Raw genomic sequence first — 22,992 nt, forward strand, 5'->3', positions numbered from 1 at the left:
ACAATAATGCAAATTGAAAATCAACAAAATCAAACAAGCTTGGTTACTGGTATTGATGTGACTACTACTTTTCATCTCCCTCTGTGGCCCAAAGTGGATAATTATGTTTGCACAGAAGCTTAACTTTAGAAAAAAAACAATGTCATTTTACAGAGCCATCATTACATAGCTCCCTGTTTATAAATAGCTGTAACGTTAAAAAAAAAAAAAAAAAAAAGTATTACTAATGTAGTAATAATTCAGTTGGGTAAAAGTAGTGAGCAATGCAGTTACTCAAGACCTAAAGTAAACAAGTCACCTGGTGAAAATGACTTAAAAATGACGTCACTGCAATCGTCACAACTCACATCATCACAATCTGATAATGTCCCGTATCTGAGGAATGCATCACCTTGATTAGCCACAGTATAAACAATCTATCAAGACATGTTGGGGTCACATGCTGTTGGAGGTTTCAGTCTCCTGTTAATTTATTCTTTATTCGTTCATAGTATTTACCAGAGACGTCCCTTACAAGATAACCTTAGTGTTAGATGTGAAAAGTTCTATCTGTGTTAAGCCTAGTTTAGTACAGTTTAATACAGAGCTTCCATATGGTAAAATGTCTGGCATGAAACTGTACTGGAGAAAAGAGAGACTCCATGAGTGAGTTAGGGATTTCATCAGTGATTCAATGGCACCCTCATCTGGTGTACAGCCATATGGCTAATATGTGAATAGGTTTGTTGTGTGAATCTGTGTGGAGGAACAGTGTTTCATTCCACTACATCATCTATATACTGTATGTCTGAAATGACAATACAAGCCTCTTGATAAGAAGCTGTGCATATCCTGTCAAAACCTGCTTAACAAAAGCTAAATGTGGATTTAGAAAGATCTAATTATAACAATATGGAATATTAGTATATATGTTCATACATATATACACCATGTATATCTTATTTATAATAACTACTGAACCCATGTATATAACTCTTCCATTCCCTATGTATATATCACCCCATATCATTGGCTTTGTACATGTACAGTACTTTGCACAATGACAATAAAATTTAGTTTAATCTAATCCTTATTATAATAGTAAGTGTTATAAAGACAAATATCAAAAGTACCCAGAAAACACTTGCAACATTTTTTATTCAATTTTATTGAGTGTATGTTTGTTCATTTTCAAAGCAGAAATAACGCGACTCTACTACTGTATGTTTCAGATCACATTTAATGATTTGTTGATTCACATGAATCTTTCTAATGCTTGTGCACAGTATGATTTTTTCCATGGCAGCTTAGCATTCTCACCTTTCTCACACTTACACTAATCTCTCTCTCTCTCCCTCTCTCTCTCTCTCTCACACACACACACACACACACACAAACATACGCTTTTCTTGTAACAAGTTTAGCTAAGGAAAGTCTTACAGGGGATAACTGCTTGGCACTTCCCAACAGCAGCTCATCTCGAGGTCTGCATTACAGTCCCCATCAAGACAAGTCAGTTGACATAAGGATAGTTTCATGATCGAAGCACTGAACATTACAAATCCATTCATATCCAATTAAAATCATGAGCACCAATAATAAAAAATAACACTTCTTCTATGTCACTTATCCTGGACTGCAAGTACAGAAAGACAAATGACAATAAAAAACACAAAATTATTGTTGAAATAAACTCATGATAAATTGATGAAGATCATAATTCATGATTGATACTAGTAATATATATAGTTATATACTCCACAGGAATGCTGCAAGTCTAACAGTCACAGAAATGCGATGAGTAGTGAAACATACCGCCATAGTTTGTGTCATGTGACCATACTGTTATTGCTTCACTGTGTAGAAATGGATTACCATCTAAAGTCATGTGAAGCTACATAGTTGTGTCAGTCCTTAACAGAAGCATGACGTATCCGAGTAGTCCCTTCTTTGATCAAGCAATAGCCATAAATGTCCAGAGATTAAGATCCAGCATACCAAAGATTTGTGGTGTTTCTCAGATGTAGTTTATCCAAGTTGTAAAATATAATCTGAAGAAGGACAGCTTCAATTTTCTCAGTCTCCGCTGTCCATAGTTTCCTCCAGTCGAGAGGATGAAATCTCTTCCCTCAATTCAGTCAGGAACTTTCGCATGACGGCTGTAGTGTAGGACACTGTCCCATGTCACACTGATTCTTTGGCACATTCTGCCACGGACTGATGGACGCAGTGCAGTGAAGTTCTTGGCAGGGACACAAATGTGCTATTGAAAATGGTTTTAAAACTAAATTTACGGCTATATGGCAAAGACATACCCATGACCTTTTTAAGTCCATGCACGTACACACACAATTACATACACCTCCCTATCCAGCCTAGAGTAAAAGTGCTCATTGCTCATATGCCAAACATTCAAATTCTTGTCATCTATCCAAAACAGGGCGCATTCAAAAGTGCATTAGATTAGCACAGGGATTTGGGTCGTAGGCAAAGCAAGCAACAAATACATTAATTAACCCAAGTTCAGGCCAACTTTCCATTTTGTGAATTCAGGGCAGTTTCCAATTTAAAAGTAAAATGGGAGCAAAAGACCAAGAGTGGGTGCAGTAAGCTAATGTGCAAATAGCAAACTAGGCTTTACTTTACATTGAAGCACACTGACATTTTCTAACCATTAAGCTTTGCTTGTGCAGGTACCTTGCCATCTTTCTGCAGTACCAACAGTAATGTTCCAGCCTTTAAAAACCCAGACAAGAAATAGTAGTCAGAACATTTAAAAAGACACGGTAGGCTATTCATTAGTCTTTTTTTTTTTCCTAATCATGGTTACATTAAACACAAATGAATGTACAGTATTTGTTAACTTAATTAAACCTTTATGAACAAAAAAAATGATTTTTTTTTTGCCATTTACATAAAAAAGAGCAAACAGTCATATTTACTGAGAAACTAGTAGAATTCTGAGGAAAACAAAGTGACCTACATTAGGTCTCATTCCAAATGAGATCATGTAAGGTGCATTGTAAAAACATTTGAGCAGGGGCATATCAGCACTAACAGCTCATATTTTATTATGGCACACTGTGTTAACCATCGTGTAGGTGGCTGCCATGATAAGCTTATTTAGAGAGGGTTAAAGGCTTAGTGTGTAAGTGCTTTGGAAAATAAAGGCATTAAAAGAAAGTGCTACAATAATTTTGGATGGACACAAAAACTGGTTTATATGTTTGTGCCTTTCATTAAGAACTACTAGGTAGATGTCCAGTAGAAAGAAAAAAAAATGTTCTATACGCTCTTATATCCAACTAAGCTAAAAGAAGGACACAGTCAGCAAGTTAGTTACACTACATATTCAGATACACCCATAAGCACCACTGACCTGGTAATACTTAATAACACAAGAATCGAATCATCGTTTGTTGTCCTATCTCAAGCTCAACTCTCCTATTATGTTGTTAACTGGGTCAAAATTAATAGGTAGTAAGCAATGCTCTTCCAAACCCTTGTTTTTTAATAACAAAAGGAAGTACAAAGAGAATGAAAGAAAATGAAAAGAAAAGCATAACACAAAAGCATTATGTGGCAGGAGTATCAACTTCCTGTTCAGCCTTGGTTGGAATTCGAGGGCTGGTCAGTGTGGGAGCTGTCAAGGTCGGGGCTGAAGTGGGTGTAGGAGTAGAGACAGGTTTGCATGGTGTAGATACAGATGTAGAGTTAAGATTCGTGGCTGAGCTGGGAGTAGTTGCTGTAGTAGTGACAGACGTGGAGGTAGTAGCTGAGGCTTGCCTTCCAGGAACAGCCATGTCAGATTTGGCTGGAGTGTTATTTGCGGTGGGAGCTGGCTTGTCGTAGTCAAGTTTCAAAATGTGCTGCTGGAGATGCCTGATCCAGTCCTCCTGCACTGACAGCGGACCATGAAACTCCACATCACAAAACCTGAGAGAGGGATAAATCTCAGAGTTGTTTGTTTAAGTATGATTACAACTTATTTTGCCATTTACGAACTTGACGTTTTTAAACAAAATGTCACAAATGCGTTCGCATGAAAGAAAGAAACACAATTTTGCCGTATATACATAAGTAAGGAATCCTTATAAGTAGGGAGGATTGTCACACTCTGTAAAGAACAAGATAAGTAGTGTCTACTGTGTGTGCTGTGGACTACATGTAGTGGTGACAATTATTATTTTTTTATTGAATTATGTACGAAATTTAAAAATAATGCCAGCAACAAATTATTATAGAGAAAAAGAAGCAGAACAATTCTAAACAGAGAGAACAATTCTAGTCCTTCTGTTACTAATTTGTATGCCTCTATACCTTTAAAATATACTTTAAAAAAAAAAGAAGCTGCTGAAAAAGAAAAACAATTTCAGCCACCTGACCTTGCTGTGGCCTTGTCCCTATTTAGATCAATTCCAAAATCTAATCTGTTCATCTGCTAACTATAATAATATTTCCAAATAAATTTTACATACATTCAACCCCTTGATCTTGGGACGCTGTACTAAAGAGAATATTGACAGGACAGACATACACATGGACGAACCCAAAACATAATGGCTTTACCACTTAGCGGCAGAAAGCTTGTGGAGATACTGTACAACTCACCGGCACTTTAGGGAGTAGATTTTACCCACAAGTTTGACCAGAGGGGTGGAAGGGGGCTTTGGCACGAGGGCAGGAACAGTACTAGTGCGAGGTGGTTTGGGAGGACAGCTTTCTCTCTCTCCTACATCAGCATGTGATGGATGTTTCAGGGGCCGTCGCTCGATTCCTAGTTAAAAACAAAAACGATGAGGAATATTAACAAAACACAATAGCACATTTCCCTCTGTGGCCATGACGATGTAAATCAGAAGTTATTTAAAAAAAATTCCACTAATATTATCAACTCCTTAGGTCAAGAGCTTCCATTAATGTTCACAACAAACATCAGAAAAGGGAAAGATGTCCAGTAAGTTCCACCGTGTTATGGTGTCAGATGGGCTGGCATTCAGAGTATTTCACAAGGTGCTACTGTACTCCCCTGAGATTTCCACAAACAACAATCTCTAGAGTTTACAGAAGGGTGTGAGGGGAAAAATCTGCTATAATGAAAAACAGCAATGCCGTTTACTACTCTCACATTCTCCCTCCATCCGTTCCTATTTCTCTTCCACTGAACATTTGATAACTTTATAACTTAAAGATGAAATTATTATGAATTCAGAAATAACTCTTATGTTCCTATTCATATTCCTTTCTGAAGCTTATATAGTCCTGGATGCACCTTTTGACTGTATAGCACACAATTATGTTAGGGAAATGATTTATAATCACAGTATCGGTTGTCATTAAATGAGGATGGGGTCCATTTTTAGTCTGCTTCCTCTTAATGTTTCATGCTCATATCATCTCAGGAAGTTCCTCCTTGCCACGGTCACTTCTGACATGCTCATGTATATATATATACATTTAAAAATGTAAATAAATGTCTAATGTATACCCACAATTTATCTATTTCTGTTAAGCTCCTTTGTGACAGTGTCCATTGTCAGAAGCACTACACAAATAAAACTCTATTGAATTAAAGATCAAGCAGTGAAGTGGAGCGCCAAAAATATACTTTTGCAAAAATGGCAGAATACTGCCTTTCTTTAGAACACTAAAAATGAAGGGCCAGATACGACTCGCTTGGTCAGTGAGCAGAAGAGAGCATCTGTAACACTATTTCTCTGAAGCGTTCTTACCTCTTGTCACCCGGACATTAAGTTCACTCCGAGCCACTTGCGCATGTGGAATTGCACTGCTGGAGTTATGTCCCCTATCCTGGGTACAGATGCCATGGTGAAAAGAGCTGCTGTTTCCATTTTTAACCTCTACTGCCCGTGATAATGAACTCCACGAGCTGTTCATGATCTGCCGATCAACAGTCCTTCCCTGGGACAGTGTTAGAGATGTCCAATGGGCTCCTGACTGCTTCTGAGATACAGTAGGGATGGGGTTTGAATCAGATAAGATTAGATTAGATTAGATTCAACTTTATTGTCATTACACATGTACAAGTACAAGGCAATGAAATGCAGTTTAGGTCCAACCAGAGTGCAATAGCAGCAAGTGCAGGATATACAGTGTTTACATGAGTTACATAAATGAAATAAAATGGTCATTTACAGATGTGTAGGTACTATGAACATAATATACAGATGGCTATTAGTATAAACTGAAATTTACAGAAGGATATGTGCTGTTATATGATATGTGCTGATATTTGTGTATGTACTATGAACATAATGTACAGATAATGATGAGAAAGAAGAAATATTCTTCTGCAGGACAGCTGTAGCAGAGCCAGTAAAATAATGGAAGGCTATGGCGAATCTTCACAGAACCTTGACAAGATTAATAGAATTTGTGTACAATTATTGATACCGAACAAAAAAAAACAAAGTTACGATACACACGGTTGTACACATTGTATAGTTATCAAATGCTATTATTGTACATGCAAGCATTTGTACCTTCTTTTGAGTAACATGCCCATCTGATAAGTAGCTACGGTGCAGTTCAGCCACTGTTTGTGGCCTGCTACGCATCCAGGCACTCAGTGTCTCAATCGGTGAACCGTTCACTGACCACTCAGTCACACCAAACTGTCGCAAGTGAGCCCGAGCATGGCTAGCTAAAGCCTTCCGGTTCTCAAAGCAAAAACCGCACAACTCACAGCTGGCGTCTAAGAAAGGTGACAAAAAAATAAAATAATCATTAACCACTCTATGCAAAGAATCCCTAATCAAAAGAGAAAAATTCCAAAGTAAATTTCAATTAAAGAATGACAATCTGTTAATAAAAGACTACAACGAAGCAATCTGGTAATAAAAATACAGTCTTACCCATGCGGCCTACCCCATACTTGTCTGTAGACATTCTTCCTTTAAAAGAGAAGTCCTGTGGTGTGGGTGAGAAGGTTTTTGACTGGGCGACTGGAGGAGACCTTTGAGCAAGGTGTCTTTCAGTTCCCAGCAACCTCTTCCCAGTGGGTTTCATACCAAGAAACTTCCCTGCTGGGGCATTAGTTGACAGCCCTGTGGACCCAAATGAAGGCTTATGGAGGCGTGAGCTGGGGTGGAGAATATTAATGGGTGCCTTTGGGGAGACTCGGGATGACTGATACCCTTGATTGTCCCAGGGTGAAGTGCTTTCCTGCTCTGGTTCCTCTTTTACACCTAACACAACAGATGCTGGTGTGGTGCCTTGATTCCGCATAATCTCCCACAGCGTGTCGATGGGTGAGCCATTGACGGACCACTCAGTGATACCCATGTGGCGTAAATGTGAGCGGGCATGGCTGGAGAGGCCTTTGCGGTTCTCAAAAAACTCGCCACAGTACTCGCAACGGATATCACGGGACGGTTCCCTTTCTTGAGTCATTACTGGAAAAGACCAGAGTGAAGTGAAAGAGATTAAAGACTTTGTGTTTAAGATGATAATCAATAAAAAAAAAAACAAATTTGTAAGAAATAAAAATCAGAAGCCAGCAGCACTTTCTTACTACAAATGTTGGTGCACCTGACTAAAATTTCCACTGACATACTTATTTATTTCTATTATTCTGATGGGAAATACATCATCATTTTTACTTACACAGATTAACGGGATGAGCATTATTTGAGCTCATCCAGCTCGGATGCAGTGACTCAGAACTAGAACCATCACGTCCCTCTCCAATCACAGTAACTTCCACTTGCTCAGGTTCAGGTTTGGGCTTAACCATTAGCACTGTTGAGGAGGTGCTGGTGACAGGTGCTGATACTGCCATCTTGGCAGGCTGGTGCTGATTGAAAGAGAAAGTCTGACGGCCATGGACACCTCCTGGTGGGGAGGAATAACGTTGTAAGGTCCTAGGAGGTCCTGGGCTAGGAGAGGATGGGGATGATTTCAAGGGTTTCAGAGGCATGACACATGGCAAGCCTCTGCGGGTTATAAGATCTCGCAGTGTGTCGATGGGTGAGCCATTCACCGACCATTCAGTGATGCCCAGCTGACGCAAGTGGGAGCGGGCGTGACTGGAAAGACCTTTGCGGTTCTCAAAAAGCTCACCGCAAAACTCACAACACACATCTTTCATTGGTTCAGCTGCAATTTGAAAGGGAACAGAAAGAAGCTGACATTCAGTATGAACAATGCCAGGTTGTCTCCATAAATAAACAATTACAAATGTATTTATAAGACACTATATATAGTCTGTTATAAAGTTCCCCAGTTCCAGTCTCAGAGTAAATCCCACTGATTTAATTTGTTCTAATCTCATACAATTCAATCAAGACACTTTATCTCAAGCTGAAAACAATCTCAGTACTTTTAACTCCACTTTCGGTTCAGAAAGCATAATAAACTGCATAATGAAATGTATTAAGGCACCTAGAGGGATGGACACCAGCTCCCTGCCACTCATTCGGAAGACCTGCTGTGAAGGTTTCAGCTTCTTGGTGGGTGGGCTGAGCAAGGTGTGGGAGGAGGAAGAAGAAGATGTAGAGGTAGCTTTGGAGCCAACACCACTTTTTAATGATGTGTTCTTCAATAGGACAGAGTTAGAGAGGAAGGGCCTCTTGGAAGCAGAAGTTGGTGTGGATTTGGAGGATGAGGAAGGAGCCACATTGTGCCCATGGACTCTCAAGTCCTCTGGGCTGTCAGAGCGGAAGGAGGAAGCTCTGCGCTTGAAGTCATCAGTGAGTATGAGTGTGTTCAGCAGGTCGATGGGCGACCCCTTGGACTCTGAGTATTCCACCCCGAAGTGACGCAGGTGTGCTCGAGCATGACTCGAGAGGCCTTTGCGTGTTTCAAACCAGGCACCACATAACTTGCATATGATGTCTGTATTGGAATCCATATCCATTGCTATAAGCAGAGGTGAAGAAAGCAGCAAGGGAGAGTAAACAAAGAAAGTCAAGAAAAACCGAGAAAATCAATAGATGCTATTAGAAACATTAATCGTATATAAATCACTAATCTATATATGGATAACAGGTCACCTAAATCTGTATTCAGACCAAGAGTTAATATAATTTTGTGCTTTCTGGTTATTAGCAATAAGCTTGAAAGCTTTTTTTGGCGTTCCCAAAAGTTAAATCAAACAAAAACAAATGCTGACTCAGACTTAATTTACTTTGAATTATTGTTATGTTGTTCACATTTTCATTGCTAGATTCAAAATGACAACCCTACCATAAATGTCAGGGAACTTTATTCTCTTATTCTCCTGTGCTTTCTTTACTAGCTATATCTTCATAAGTCAATATCAAAAAGTCATGCACAATATTAACGGTGAACTAAATCAAAACATGAATGCATTCTTACCGAGATTGAGAGGAGCTTCTCTTTCTTGTGATGCCCAGAGTGGTTGAGATGGGGCAGTGGACAAGGTTGAATTATGGGCCCTTGACATAGTCCTGTGCTCATGGGAGCGCAGAGGGGAAGACACAGGCAGCAATGAGGAGATTGGGGCCTTCCTCAACACTGGGGATGGGGAAGCAGAATGTGAGGGAGATGGAGATCTCCCAAATGGAGAGGATGGCTGCAAGCCAGATGGTGATGGGCTACTTGGGGAAGGGGGAGACTTCGCTACATTACGCTGAAGTGAGAGGGGCTTAATGTCTTCTTGTTCATCTTCAAACTCTGTGCTCCTGCTGGGGCTTGGCACGGGAACACAGAAAGCATGATGGTCAGTGGTTTTGGGTGATGGTGTTGGTGTTGGTGAGTGGGATGTGGGTAAAGCAGATAATTGGGAGTCAGTAGCCCGCTCCTTGGTTATCCGGTAGAGGAGATCTATAGGTGCACCACTGCTTTCAGACACACCCACACCTAGCTGGCGCAGATGAGAGCGAGCGTGGCTGGATAGACCTCGGCGTGTCTCAAACAAGGCACCGCACACCTCACACTTCAACAAACTGTAGCCTGGAGAAAATGGCATTGTGGAATAAATGAGTTAAATAAATGAGACCTTTTTTATTATATGTTTGATAATATTGTCTAACTATTTTAAATTAGTATCAGACTTTGTGTTATTATTTTAATATCTTAATTGTATGCAAAATGATTCAATAAGAGAGAACAAATAGATACTCCTATTCCTATCTCGAGTAATAACTGTGCTTTAAATGTAAACACGTCAGACTAAAGAACTAGGCAGAGTTAATCACACCTTTTGCCTCGGTCTCTTCTGCAGCATCTGAGCTGCTTGATCCTGGGCTGGAATTAAAATCATCCCGCAATCGCAGTTTTTCATCTTCCTCCCTCTTGTTATTCCCACCTACAAATGAAAGTAGAATAAAGTAAAGCATCATAACACGAACCTTAATAAACTCTTAATAAAATGACATTATTCACCCTAAACAATAATAAGCTACACTGCGATCTTTATATCATTAACACATTAAAAGTAATGAGCATGAATGTAACTTCTGACAGTTTACAGAGTTCATTACTAAACTATCCTGAACTATTTGTCTTAATAGAAGCTGTCTAATAGAATCTACAAGTCCCATGTAGATGTCCCAAAATTCTCAACAGGGACAAAAGGGTGCAACAGTGGCTCTGCAGGCCTGGGATTTAAACCCACAATCTCTGAATTGTTAATGAATTAAGATGCACAAACAAACTGCCCCACACAAACTGAGGAGCACGGTGAAGGAGGACAGTGTGTTGTTCTGGCTTACATACTACTTCCATGACAACAAGCTGTTTAGAAGGTTTCACTAAAGAAGCCCTTCCTGAGAGCATCCCATACAATGCAGCTTTAGAAAAGTGACCCCATTTTTAACATAATGACCCCAAACACGACTCCAGATCAACACAAGAGAAGAAAGAAAATTGTTGTTTTCTAAAGGCCTTTTCAGTCTCCAACTTTAAACACACCTGTGGTTTAAATTTAAAAGCATGCACAAGCACATGCACAAATCTAGAAATATAAAGGAGTCTAACCAGTGCTTTTTGGAAAAGGGGACCAAGGTCTTGTTATGCTTGCCTGCAGCCTTACAGGAAGGAGGAGGTCAGTACTGCTATTCTATACATGGCAGAGCTAAACAAAATAGTAATCTCTGGACTAATTCATTCCCTATATTAGTTCTTTCTTTTATCTTTTATAACCACTTTATCCTGGTAAGATCATACGGCAGGAATACACCCTCAATGGGACACCAAGCAGACACATTCACGACTAATGGTAATTTAGTCTAATCAGTCCACCTCCTGTGGCAGGTGGGAGGAAATTGGAGATCCCCAAGAAAACCCATGTGGTCACAGGGGATCTCCTGTGAAACCCCCAACAGGCAGGAACCTGAGCTCAGGACCCTTGAGCTCTAAGGAAACAGCGTTACCAGCTGCAACAACAGGCTGGCCTTGTGTTTAGTTTTTAAAGGTTGAAATTGCCCCAAGTAACTTTAAAATGAATGTGATCTGGCTGTGCTCTTATTGATACCGGACACCAATGAGCTGTCTCATATGATTACATATTTTTAATGGCCATTATAATACCCTGTAGGTGTATAAACAAAGCAAGAACTACAGTACAGTAAGTCCATTTTTTCCACTACTTTTTGTGTATCTATGTAAAGCATGACCATGTGAGTAAAAGCAGAGAGTACGATTAAACACCAGACATTATTTATATGAACTTATTATAGAGAAAGAGCATGTAACACATTGCCAAATAAAACTCAAGTGACCTATTATCAATTGTTTTAAGAGTAAGACCTTAGTAGTTTAGACAAAGAGCCACATGTGGTTTCACTATGTGTAAGGATGCAGTCCACTAACCATCAGCTTCACCTTCTTTCTGACCATCTCTCCAAGACTGACTTAAAGATGCAGGTATCTGCAGCACCGGGTCTGAAGTTCCACCTTCTTCATCATTTACTAACATGGACTCCTCCTCTTCTTTACATGGTTTCTTGTCTTGTGTTTCAGGGTTAAAAGCAGGGGTAATGGATAGAGCGAGGTCAGGCCTCTTAGAGAAGAGCTCACGGAGGACGTTTATAGGTGAAGCGGTGACTTCCCAGTTGGTGATGCCAAAATCTCGAAGGTGTGCACGAGCATGACTGGAAAGACCAGCCCTGGTGTCAAATCCAGCACTGCAGAACTCACAGCGCATCACACTGAAGGTCGCTGGGTCAAAGTTAGCAACTGCTCATGGGTTCATCCAGGAGAACAGGGCCAGAAACAGAAGAATAGAAAAGCAATAACTAAAACCAGACCTCATTAGAAAAAATAAAAACCAACACAAAATCCAAGCCTCTCTAAACACAGGGTGTGTGAAGATTACCTTTACAATTCTGATATTCGAAAAATACATAACTACAAATAAACTACCAATCGAGAACATTTATACCAACGAAAATGCAACATTTTTGCTAGACATTACAAACATTTAATATGTTGCCCATTAGTGATGCGAGAAACATCCAGGTGAGAGTCCAACTGCTGCCATGTACACTGTAACATATCCACATAAATGCTTTCAACAGCAGCTGTGATTCTTATCAGATCATCGCCGTCTTTCACCCGTGTGTTACACACACGGTCTTTGACAAATCCCCAAAAAGAAACTTCAGACTGCGATGTTAGTATTTCTACACTCTCTGTTTTATTCGTTTTAAGATCGTCTTCAGACGCCGTGTATGTCGTGGCAGAAGAGTAAAAAATTCCCCAAGATGGCTTTTTGTGGATCAATATTTTGACAGTGTGAATTTTTGGCAGTAAACAATACAAATGCTGTGAATTACGGTCCATGTATAATATTTCAAATATGAATGTCAAATGTGGCAATGAGGGCACAAGTGAGCATAAGGGGTAAGGTAACAAGGTAACAAGCGAGGGTTTACACCTAGTTGCATTTAATAAATACTAATTATATTCTGTGCTGCAATAGAAAAAGGGAGACAAAAGCCAGAGAAAGAGAGAGAAACAACACAAACAGCTCCAGCGACCTTGACCATGAGTGGAATGTCAACAGTGGAACTGCTGTGTTTGTGAATTTAAGTTAAATAACAAGTGGTTTTAAGTCGAGAGAAGTGCTTAAAATCTTGATGTGAATTAAAATAAAATAACCTGTCACTCTGTAGCCTGCCTCGTACAGCGGGTAAAATAAGTCTTTCTCAGTAAATACGTTTCTAAAGGTGCTGTTAACATGAAATGTTCAACTAATGTCGCTAACAACCCATGTGATCCGAACCTAGAAAACAAAACAAATAAGTTAAAATTAAGAAATGAAATTGTGTGTAATAATGTAGAATGACGCAGGGAAAATGTATTGAACACACTTACTGAAATGTATTTAATACTTCGTACAAAAGGGACAAAGGTGATGACAGCTTCAAGGTGCCTCCTGTATAGAGAAACTAGTCCCGTGCATTGCTGGGTGTGATTTTGGCCCATTCTATAAACTCTGATCTTTTATTCTTTTCAAACATTTTCTTTTGGGTTCAAGTCAGGTGATTGGCTGGGCCATTCCAGCAGCTTTATCTTCTTTCTCTGAAACAAATTGCGACTTTCCTTGACTGTGTGTTTGGGGTCACTGTCTTGCTGAAACGTCCACCCTCGTTTCATCTTCATCATGCTGGTAGATGGCAGAAGATATTTATTGAGAATGTCTCTGAACAGTTTTTCGTTCGCCCGTCCTTCATTTATTTGAAGTTTACCTGTGCCGTATGCTGAAAAAACAGCCCCGCACCATAATGTTCCTGCCTCCGTACTTCACTGTATGATGGTTTCGGGGTATGTGGAGTGCCGTTTGATGTTTCGAGATGTTTCTTGTACAACACCTTGGTAATGAGGCACCTTTTTATAGGCCATCAGTTGATATTAATTTGCATTGACAAGAGGCAGGATTGCTTTCTAATTAATGATAGATTTCAACTGGTGTCGTGGCTTTCCATGCATTTTTGCACCTCTCTTCCTTTGTGTGTTCAATACTTTTCCCTGTGTCATTCCATTTTTTTACACAGACCCATTTCTGAACTTATTTGTTTTGTTTTCTTTGTATGTGTGGATTACTTGGGTTGTTACCGACATCTGGTGAAAGGTGTTCATGTCAATAGCACCTTTAGAAATTTACTGAGGAAAATGGTGATATGTTCAATACCCGCCGTATGTCCTCGAACCCCCTCCCACTTCCCGGTGTGTCATGAGGTATTTAATAGTAATATAAACTGATATTAGTGACTGTGGTTAACTGGTTATCCTTACCTTTTTTCTTCTTTTTTTGGTAGGAGAACTTCCTCTCAATGGCATTAACCTCTTCTGGGGATATGAAGTGTCTAACCTTGTAACTGACCCCAACTCTGTTCAGGTGACCCCGAATATGATTGGCCAGTCCAATTCCATTATCAAAACAGTCTTGGCAGTAGGGACATTTCTTTTCTACGGTCTTCAACAAAATGCCGTCTTCATCTTCCTCATCCTCCTCTTCAGTTAAGACATCAAGAAGATGGCTGACAACATCATTCTCTTCTTGGTCACTGGTGTTATCGTTCTGATCATCAGTCCCATCATCGTCATCTTCATGGTCATCAACATCTTTACGATTATCATCAACAGCGTCATCATCATCATCATCAGCAGCAGCAGCAGCATCTTCATTATCTTTTTCATCAGTGGTGTTTCTGCTACATTGATCCTTTTCACGGTCAGGTGGGGTCTCTTCATTCGTCTCTTCTTTGGAGTCCTCTGGGGCTTTCGTTGGATGAGGTAAATCGTGGTCTATAGCAGGAGCAGATGTTTCCTCATCTGCAAGACAGAAAGTGGTCAGTGCATAATGTAGCATTAAAGTTATAATCAGTTTATAAGCCTTTCAGTTAGCAACAGAGGGCCTACAGATCTGTATTTATATCCATTCCATTTCCCATGTGCTGTGATTATGAAAATGAAATGGTTTATGTTATGAATAAATGTAATTTATGAAAAAAAATCCTAATGAGACATTATAGGTATTGTTTAAACGCTACAAATACGGCACCTAAACTATGTATTGAACACGTCACCCTTTTTCTCAGTAAATATATTTATAAGGCGCTGTTGGCAGGAAATGTTGAATTTTCACCAGTTCTCAGGAACAATCCAAGTAATCCACACATACACAGAAAACAAAGCAAAGAAAATCTGAAATTAAGTTACGTGTAATAAAATGGAATGACACAGGGGGAAAAAAATACTGAACACGCTTACTGACATTTATTTAATACATGTTTTTTCTTCAGCAACGTAGTCTTGCATGGTGAGCGTTTTCTTTGAAACAATTGTACTTGCAAATGCCAGGTCTATCCGAAGCTCTCCACAAGTGGTCCTTGGCTCTTGGGCAACTCTTCTGGTAATTCTTTTCACTCTTCTGTCAGAAATCTTGCAAGGGAGCCACTGGTCGTGGCCGGTTTATGGTGAAATGATGTTTCTTCCACTTCCGGATTATGGCCCTAACAGTGCTCACTGGAACATTCAGCAGTTTAGAAATCCTTCTGTAACCAATGGCATCAGTATGTTTGGCAACAATAAGGTTGCGAAGGTCTTGAGAGAGCTCTTTGCTTTTACATATCCTGAGATGTTTCTTGTGCGACACCTTGGTAATGAGAAATCTTTTTATAGGCCAACATTTGGGACCGAACCAGCTGATTTTAATTTCCGCTGGCAAGCGGCAGGATTGCTTTCTACAGTATTTCCTCTTGGCTTTCCATGCATTTTGCACCTCTCTTTCTTCATCTGTCCAATCATTTTTCCCTGTGCCATTCCATTTTATTACACATAACTACATTTCTGAAGTTATTTGTTTTGGTTTCTTTGTGTGTGTGGATTACTAGGGTTGTTACCGACATGTGGAGAAAATTTCATGTCAAATGGTGACGTGTTTTTTGTACTTATTTTGCCTGCGCTACATGCACTGAAAAAGTAAAGCAATGCATCATCTAACAATGTATGTTCAGGGTAAAATGATATACTTATAATTATGTACTTGTATTATAAAATCCTTTGAGCTCAACTACACATGGACATTTTGTGGTTTATTTAAATACTTTACATTTAATTTTGATTTTATCTGGAATCTAAAAGTTTACTTAACATATTCATAATTATTGTAATTGTTTCTACAGCTTTTTTTGTAGACACCTTCACCGCATTGGATCTAACAAGGTTGAAGACACTTGAACAAATTTTGAAACCTGGTCCAACTCCTTTGTGCAGAACATTCAGAGTTCCTTTACATATTTGTCCGCATGGCAGTAAATCTTCTGAACCTTCTGTCTATCAAATCACAGCACGTGCAGTCAGTCTCCAGCACCAACAACATTAACGTTTGACCTCCGTATTTTATTGTGAACATCAGGTGTCTTCACTTCTGTCCACTTTTGTCACACGTATTTGACTTTGGCTTCATCTGTGTTTGTGATCTGTACTGCTAATGGAAGTTAATAATCTGGTTGTTGTTTTTTTTTGTCTGATGAGTTTTCTGCTGCACAGTTTTTTGTTATGAAAGTGGCATTCAACAGCTAAATTGAAACCACACCAGAATCAGTTAAGCTGTGCAATTCTGAAATCTGTAATTTATGGGCCATTTTTCCCCTCTTTCACCACCCTTTTTAGTCTGTATGTGTGGGCACAATATGCTTATTGGCCCAACTCCAGGCAAATTTCCAACTGCTTTAGACGTGCAAAATGGTTTGTCTGGGCCCTAAATGTGTGCAATTCTATTCTAGCTTTCTTTTTTTTTTTCTATTGTGTATTTTTCAAATCCATTACTTTATTTGTGTGGATCATATCGAGTCTGATTGAAGCAGGCCTTCACACAGAAACATATGCAGCAATTTATCTACACACAGAAATAATGACAGATAGCATTTGCCATTAGCATGAAACTATTCTTTCTATTTTATAATATATATTTTACGAGGGTGGGTTAGAGACCAGAGCTGAGGGCATTTTTGTGGACAAGGCATAGCTTGTGCCTAAGCGGAGTCTATTGTCTTTCAGCCAAAGCTATCCTCTCTTTTGCCCCTCAAAATTGAGCGCAGAAACTATGCTGCAGCTGCAACACCAAGCCAGATGCTTCCCAAGAGTCTGCAGCAGAAGCAAGACCATGTTTCTGCAAGAGACCAAAATTTAGGTACTGTACATTTGAATAAAAATCTTCTCGTAGGTTTCACGTCTTCCGAATTAGTCGGTATAACGGTGCAGATTTTAGATTTGCAAACATTTTAAAGCTAAATTAAATGTTGCAGAGAAATATCTGTATGTTGGGTAAGAAAGTAATACAGCAGATCCGTAATTTCAACATCACAGTATCTGGGACCTTGCAGAGCTAGAATTTTGGTAGCAAGCCAAAGTTTCCAAGACAGCTGAAAAAGCCTGCCAGCTAATTTTCTTATAGAATTGCACAACATGCAGTTTTAAACAAAAAAAAAGGCTATCACACTTTTGAAATAAAATGCTTACCAAGCACAATAACACGATCATTCGAAAACAAATAATACTTATTTATGATCGAAATAAAACTCCTGTCATTGTTATACTGTTGTCTTGTCTTACCTGTTTTGTTAGTCAGCAATATATGCCCCTCTGTATCTGGTAGTACAGAAGCTTTTTTGCTCAGCTCTGTGGTCTCCTCAGTGTTTTGCATATTGATATTTGTATCACTAGTATCAGTAGACTGGGGATCCAGTCTTCTACTTGCACGCCTTCGTCCTATTACACGCCTCCCAACTCGTTTTGAGCGTCGATTTCCTGTGCTTTTAAATACAACATCCTTTTTCTGTGTTTCAGCCTTGGTGTTTGTAAGTAAAGGCTCAGGACATTGGAGCTCTGAGACTTTCTTTTCTCCAAGCCCAACCTCAGCAGACCCAGACTCCTCCTGTAGGCTTGGACTTGCAATGGGAGCAGCTTCAGTCTGAGTACTTTCTAATTCTGGCTTGTCTGTGGGTTCTGCTGGATCTGCAGATACTGTGTGATTCTGGCTAGGTCCTGGAGAGAGATCTGTCTTATTTTCAATCTGTGTGTCACAGTCCTTGGCCTGCAAACGGTGAACTTCTGGCTTACCTCCCCCCATTTGCACAGAAGCCCTGGTGGGGTACCTATCACAAACTACTGTGGCTGATCTGGCATTAGCAGAATACCGTTTCCATCCTTTTCGGCAGGATTTTTGCTGGAAGCGTGGTGAGACACGGGGCTTACTAGCCCTGGCTCGAGTTGTATGGGTCTTGGCATGATCTGCAAGCTCTTGAGGCACGTCAGAGCTATAGTTGCACTTGAGACAAACAAACTGGCCAGAAATGGACTCTTTAGAGTCCATCTTCCTGGAATTTCTGCGACTTGCTCTCTTCCCTCCCTCCTTAAGCTTTCCCATCTCTTCCAAGATTTTGTGCCGTGACTCCTGATGCTGTCTGTGATGGTCCAACAGCACCAGCCTATCAGAGAAATTCTGTCCACATTCCATACACTCAAAACCGCTCTTCTTGGCTCGCCTTCTTCTTGCTTGATCTTCTCCAAGCTGTCCCTTTCCCCCACTATCTTGACCATGTTCTCGCATGTGTTCCCTCAAATGTGCTGCCTTTTTAAAGTATATGCTACATTCGACACAAGTGAAAATCTCCTGGCAAAGTTCTCCTTTGACTTCTTGTGACTGTTTCTTGTCTTGAACCTTCTCTTCTTCTTCTTCCTTAAACTCAAACACCCCTTCCTTATCATTCACAAATTTACCGCACTCCTTTACCCTGGAGGGGTTTACTCTGGTCTTCCTGCCTGTACCCAGTGTGCACTGCCAGGGATTTAGTCCAGAAAAAGGTCTCAATAAGGCTCTCTTCTTTCTCCTACGCTGGATAAAGGTGCATTGTGCCCAGGGACCTGGTGGTGGACTCTCAGGATCTGAATCCCCTGGGAAGGAATATACATCTCGTTCGGGAACCCTCTTTATTTCCTTAATCTTCTGCTCAAACTCTTTCTCCTCATCCTCTTTTGGTTTTGTGTCTGAGAAAAGTGGCCCAACTTGATCCGAAACGCATCCAACTTTATCGTTTTCTACTGCAAATAAATGGGAAGACTACATAATTCAGTACCACATACTGAAATGATATTCTTTTTGATATATATTTCTCTCTGCAAAATAATGCATTTTCACAAACCACATTGTTGAGTGCTGGACTGTACCATCCCTGGATCTCTGCATGCATCTCTGTCTTGAGCTTGTGCGTCCAAAGAACTAGACAAGTTTTTGTCTAACACTATTTTCTTGGGTTTTTCAGGTGTTCGGTAAACTCCACAGTCAAGTCTGCACGCAGTGGCATTGAAAAGGGCATACAAACCAGGATAAACTCAGGCTTACTCAGTCCACTATGCATAACTGTCAATACCTCCCCAACCTCTACTTCATCAAACTAAATATCTCACTCACTTGTCATGCTCCTGTTCACAGGTGGGGCTTCCTGGACTGTGAGCAGCAAGGCCATGAGGATTAGAAAAGTGCTGTAGTTCCTCTTCTAACATACACCAATGGGAACATACACAACAAAACAAAAGAAGACTTAACTTTAAAATTTAGAAATATGCACACACTCTGACCTGCAGATTTATTGGCACCCACATTTGTATTTTCCATTCTGAAAATGAGAAACTATTTATCTTTGTTTCGAACAAAAATAAATTATATAATGGTTTTGTACAGTATTTTATATAGTATTTAAAAATAGTATTTTCTCTCAAAAAATATATGTGGAAAATTATTCAAATGTATTAGAAATATATTTACATATATGCAAACTGCTATTCTTGACAAATGTATTGCTTTTTTTTATATTTTATTAATGTATATACATTTATACATACATATATATATATATATATATATATATATATATATATATATATATATATATATATATATATATATATATATAATTAAAATTTTACCCATGTTCTGTTTACCTCTTTTCCAATGAGGTTAAACAGATGTAAAATTGGAAATTTGGAAGTCCAAGAGCTCTCTACAAGTGTCTCCAACCTTAGCCATGAGCAGGTGTCTCAAAATGTGAACAACTTTTGGAAGTAAAACATAAACTATACAATGTCTCTGTTGAGATGCAAATATCTCTTGCTGCTTCTTTTATTCTTTTTATAGTTTCAAACACTAAAGACGCTGGAACCCTATTGTTTATGCTTGCCTTTTTTCATATTTTTGTCTCCTAGGGTGCAGGAATAGAGGCGGACCAAAGGGAGGCAGGCAAGCGAGAAGCACAGCACTGTATGTTGTAGCACATATCTTGAGTCCTAAACACACGATTTCTCTTTTCATCTAATTTCATACCAAATTGTCTCTGTATGGATGATAGACAAACTGAACTAAACTCACTCAAAGGACACTATTCATGTCTGGCTCATAAAAAGTCACAATAACAACAATCAACAGCAACAACAATATAATATCTCTTGTAAAATAAAACGCAGCGAAATAATACAAATTTGCTTTTTGGTGTATTTGGCCCCAATCAATCAAATTTATATTTTATACAAATTTATACTAATTTGCATAATATGCAAAACCTATGTTTGAAAACTAGTCGAAGGATTTCACATATTTCTCATGGGCCTGAACGTCAATGATGATCAAACACAATGCTGAAATGTGTAAACAATATGGCGACCATATGCCAAGCAATCATAATGGGGCGGAGCTTATTCATACAGCTGCCACTCAGTGTCTGGTTGCACTGAACTTGAAAGGCATGTACAAGGCTCTGGAAAAGCCTGTTTTGTCATCGATATAAAAATTCACCAATATTTTCCACAATATTTCTGCATTATTTTTGCAAATTTTGAAAAACAGTGACATGCAAAGCACAGCTTCATCCTTAAGCTTAACTATGTACAGTGACAGAATAAAAATGCAAGATTACCGTCAAATGTTTCTTTCTCAGAGTCTGAGTCCCAGGTTAGAGATGAGGAGAAAGCAGAGGGTCTGTTTTTTCTATCGCTGTTCCCTGCACTTTTGTGGAGGTTTACATCATCATCTTCTCTCTCCAGGTCACCACCTTGGGACAATCCTGCCTGTATGTATATATAAGTGTGTGTTATTAAGAATGTACGAGTTGCTTATGCTATAGAAAAAAGTGTAATAACAAATTAGTAATAAGTGAATTAACACCAGATCAAAAGCAAAAAACTAGAACATAAGTAAAACATAAGAAACCTGTATGTACTAGCCCCACATCTGAGATACAGATTATAACGTACTTGTATTCACATAACAGAACAAGATATAAGGTAGATGCCAGATACCAGATTCAATGTTCTTTTGTGCATAAGTCAAGTAGCAATCTAGGTTTGGATGTTACAGTCAAAACAACATGTGCACTTCCGCCTGCAGTCTCCTGACTTGCAGCGTGACACAAGCCAAGTCTTCTAGACATGTTATGTGCAGAGTGGCTGCAGGTGTGGGATCCGTACACACATTGTTTCATACACCAAAGAACCTACATGCCTTCATTCCCTTTCTGATGTATAATAAGTAGTAGGTAGTTGCCCTTGGTTGCCCTATAACTACTACTAATTCCAATAACAAAGTGCTCAGCGGGAGGAAGAAGGTTGAAAATCCCTGGACTAGTGTGTGTTTTAAACTCTCACCATCAAGCTGTCGCTGAGTAGAGAGGGAGATTCCGACAGCTCCCGGATGGATGACGGATCATGGGGGTCCATATTTGGAAGAGGACCTATGTTAGGTTCCATGATCCGGTGGTGCACCATGTAATCTGCAGAACTCACCTACATGGTGTCCTCCTCTGGTCACATAGATGGACAAAGACATGTATAGGTTTAGATGCAACAGAATGCAGAAGTAAACCTGCTTTAAATGTCATCAGCATTTGAGTGAAAGAACTGATCAAAGGAAAGCTGCAGCACAGTAAAACATCCAGAAACAAAAATGCACTTTAACAGCACGACTTAATACAAGTGGAACCAGGTTGATTTTCTAACCAGTGCTTTAGACATCAAAGAAGTTGCTAAAACCCCAAAGTGGTGAATTCCTTTGCTCAGCCGCCCCACCTGCTCGCTGCAATCCTGTAGTCTGACCTATTTCAACATGTCTGGTTTGGGTAAATTTAGCCCCGTCCTTGTCATGACGAACATGGAGAAGAAAACGCTTTTTTTCTCGCTAACATTGGTAATGAAGTGAAGCTGAGAGCTGACGCCCAGGCGCACAGGATTAGCCTAGTGCTTTACTTGTGGCAGGGTCACTGTGGCAGCGCAGGAAAAAAGAGAACATCCTGGGAATGTTAAATACCGCTTTGGGGAAGCAGAAAAAATCGTGTCCCGCTCACCGTAACGGCCTGCGCGCCGCGGCGCTCTGTGGACGCTGCACGCCGCTCTGTCCATGTCGTGTCGGGGCTGAAGTATGAACACGCCGCACGCCGCTTTACTGCAGGAATATACCGCGTTCCGCGTTTCTGCAAGATCAGTGAAAGCTCAGGCGGTGAGATTTAGCGGTGCAGTCGGTCGGACTCCATGTTGTTGGCTCCAGAGGGACGCCACGGCTGCGCGGGTGACGTTAGCGGGGAGGAGAAGAAGAGTATCTGCTGCTGTTAAAGCAGCTATAAGCGATTCACACACACACACACACACACACACACACACACACACACACACACACACACACACACACACACACAAACAAACAAACAAATAAATATATGACAGATGCACGAATGGAAAAAAAAAGTCTCTGTAACACTTTGGTATCCGAAATTATGATTTATTGTTTAATTTATTTTTTAATTTTTTTATTTGTTTAACTTGGTCCGATTATAATAAGGAAACGCTTCTGGTCCAAATATATAAATCAACGTACAAATGCAATCTGTTAACATACTGAAGCTACATTTTACAGAGTCATGTCTTTTATATTATGGGATGCTTCCATTGCTTCTGCTCAGTATTTCTGCGGCAATGAGTGACGTATAATAATTAGTATAAAAATGAGTGAAGTATTATTATTTCTTCATCTAGAAA

At 39.7% G+C, this 22,992-nt stretch overlaps 1 protein-coding gene across 4 annotated transcripts; it reads right to left on the bottom strand.

Annotated features, from left to right (window-relative positions):
- Window positions 1-1,129: 1,129 nt before the first annotated feature.
- wizb (WIZ zinc finger b) lies at window positions 1,130-22,603 on the bottom strand. Of its 4 annotated transcripts, none has more exons than XM_027141511.2 (17): window positions 22,305-22,603; window positions 21,610-21,764; window positions 20,883-21,033; window positions 19,385-19,469; window positions 19,116-19,261; window positions 17,527-19,011; window positions 14,203-14,742; window positions 11,776-12,141; window positions 10,163-10,270; window positions 9,319-9,915; window positions 8,383-8,859; window positions 7,606-8,097; window positions 6,855-7,394; window positions 6,483-6,694; window positions 5,712-5,943; window positions 4,591-4,756; window positions 1,130-3,915 (listed from the first exon to the last, which is right to left on the bottom strand). In XM_027141511.2, exons 2-17 carry the CDS (start codon window positions 21,727-21,729, stop codon window positions 3,555-3,557), a joined length of 6,078 nt encoding a protein of 2,025 aa, XP_026997312.1. In that variant the 5' UTR covers window positions 21,730-21,764; window positions 22,305-22,603; the 3' UTR covers window positions 1,130-3,554. The 4 variants fall into 4 exon arrangements, with proteins under 4 accessions (XP_026997312.1, XP_047656670.1, XP_026997311.1 ...); XM_047800714.1 differs by having other exon boundaries at window positions 11,788-12,141; window positions 17,527-19,014; XM_027141510.2 differs by having other exon boundaries at window positions 17,527-19,014.
- Between the last annotated feature and the right edge of the window lie 389 nt (window positions 22,604-22,992).

Source organism: Tachysurus fulvidraco, chromosome 15 (assembly GCF_022655615.1).
Source record: "Tachysurus fulvidraco isolate hzauxx_2018 chromosome 15, HZAU_PFXX_2.0, whole genome shotgun sequence".
NCBI lineage: Eukaryota > Metazoa > Chordata > Actinopteri > Siluriformes > Bagridae > Tachysurus > Tachysurus fulvidraco.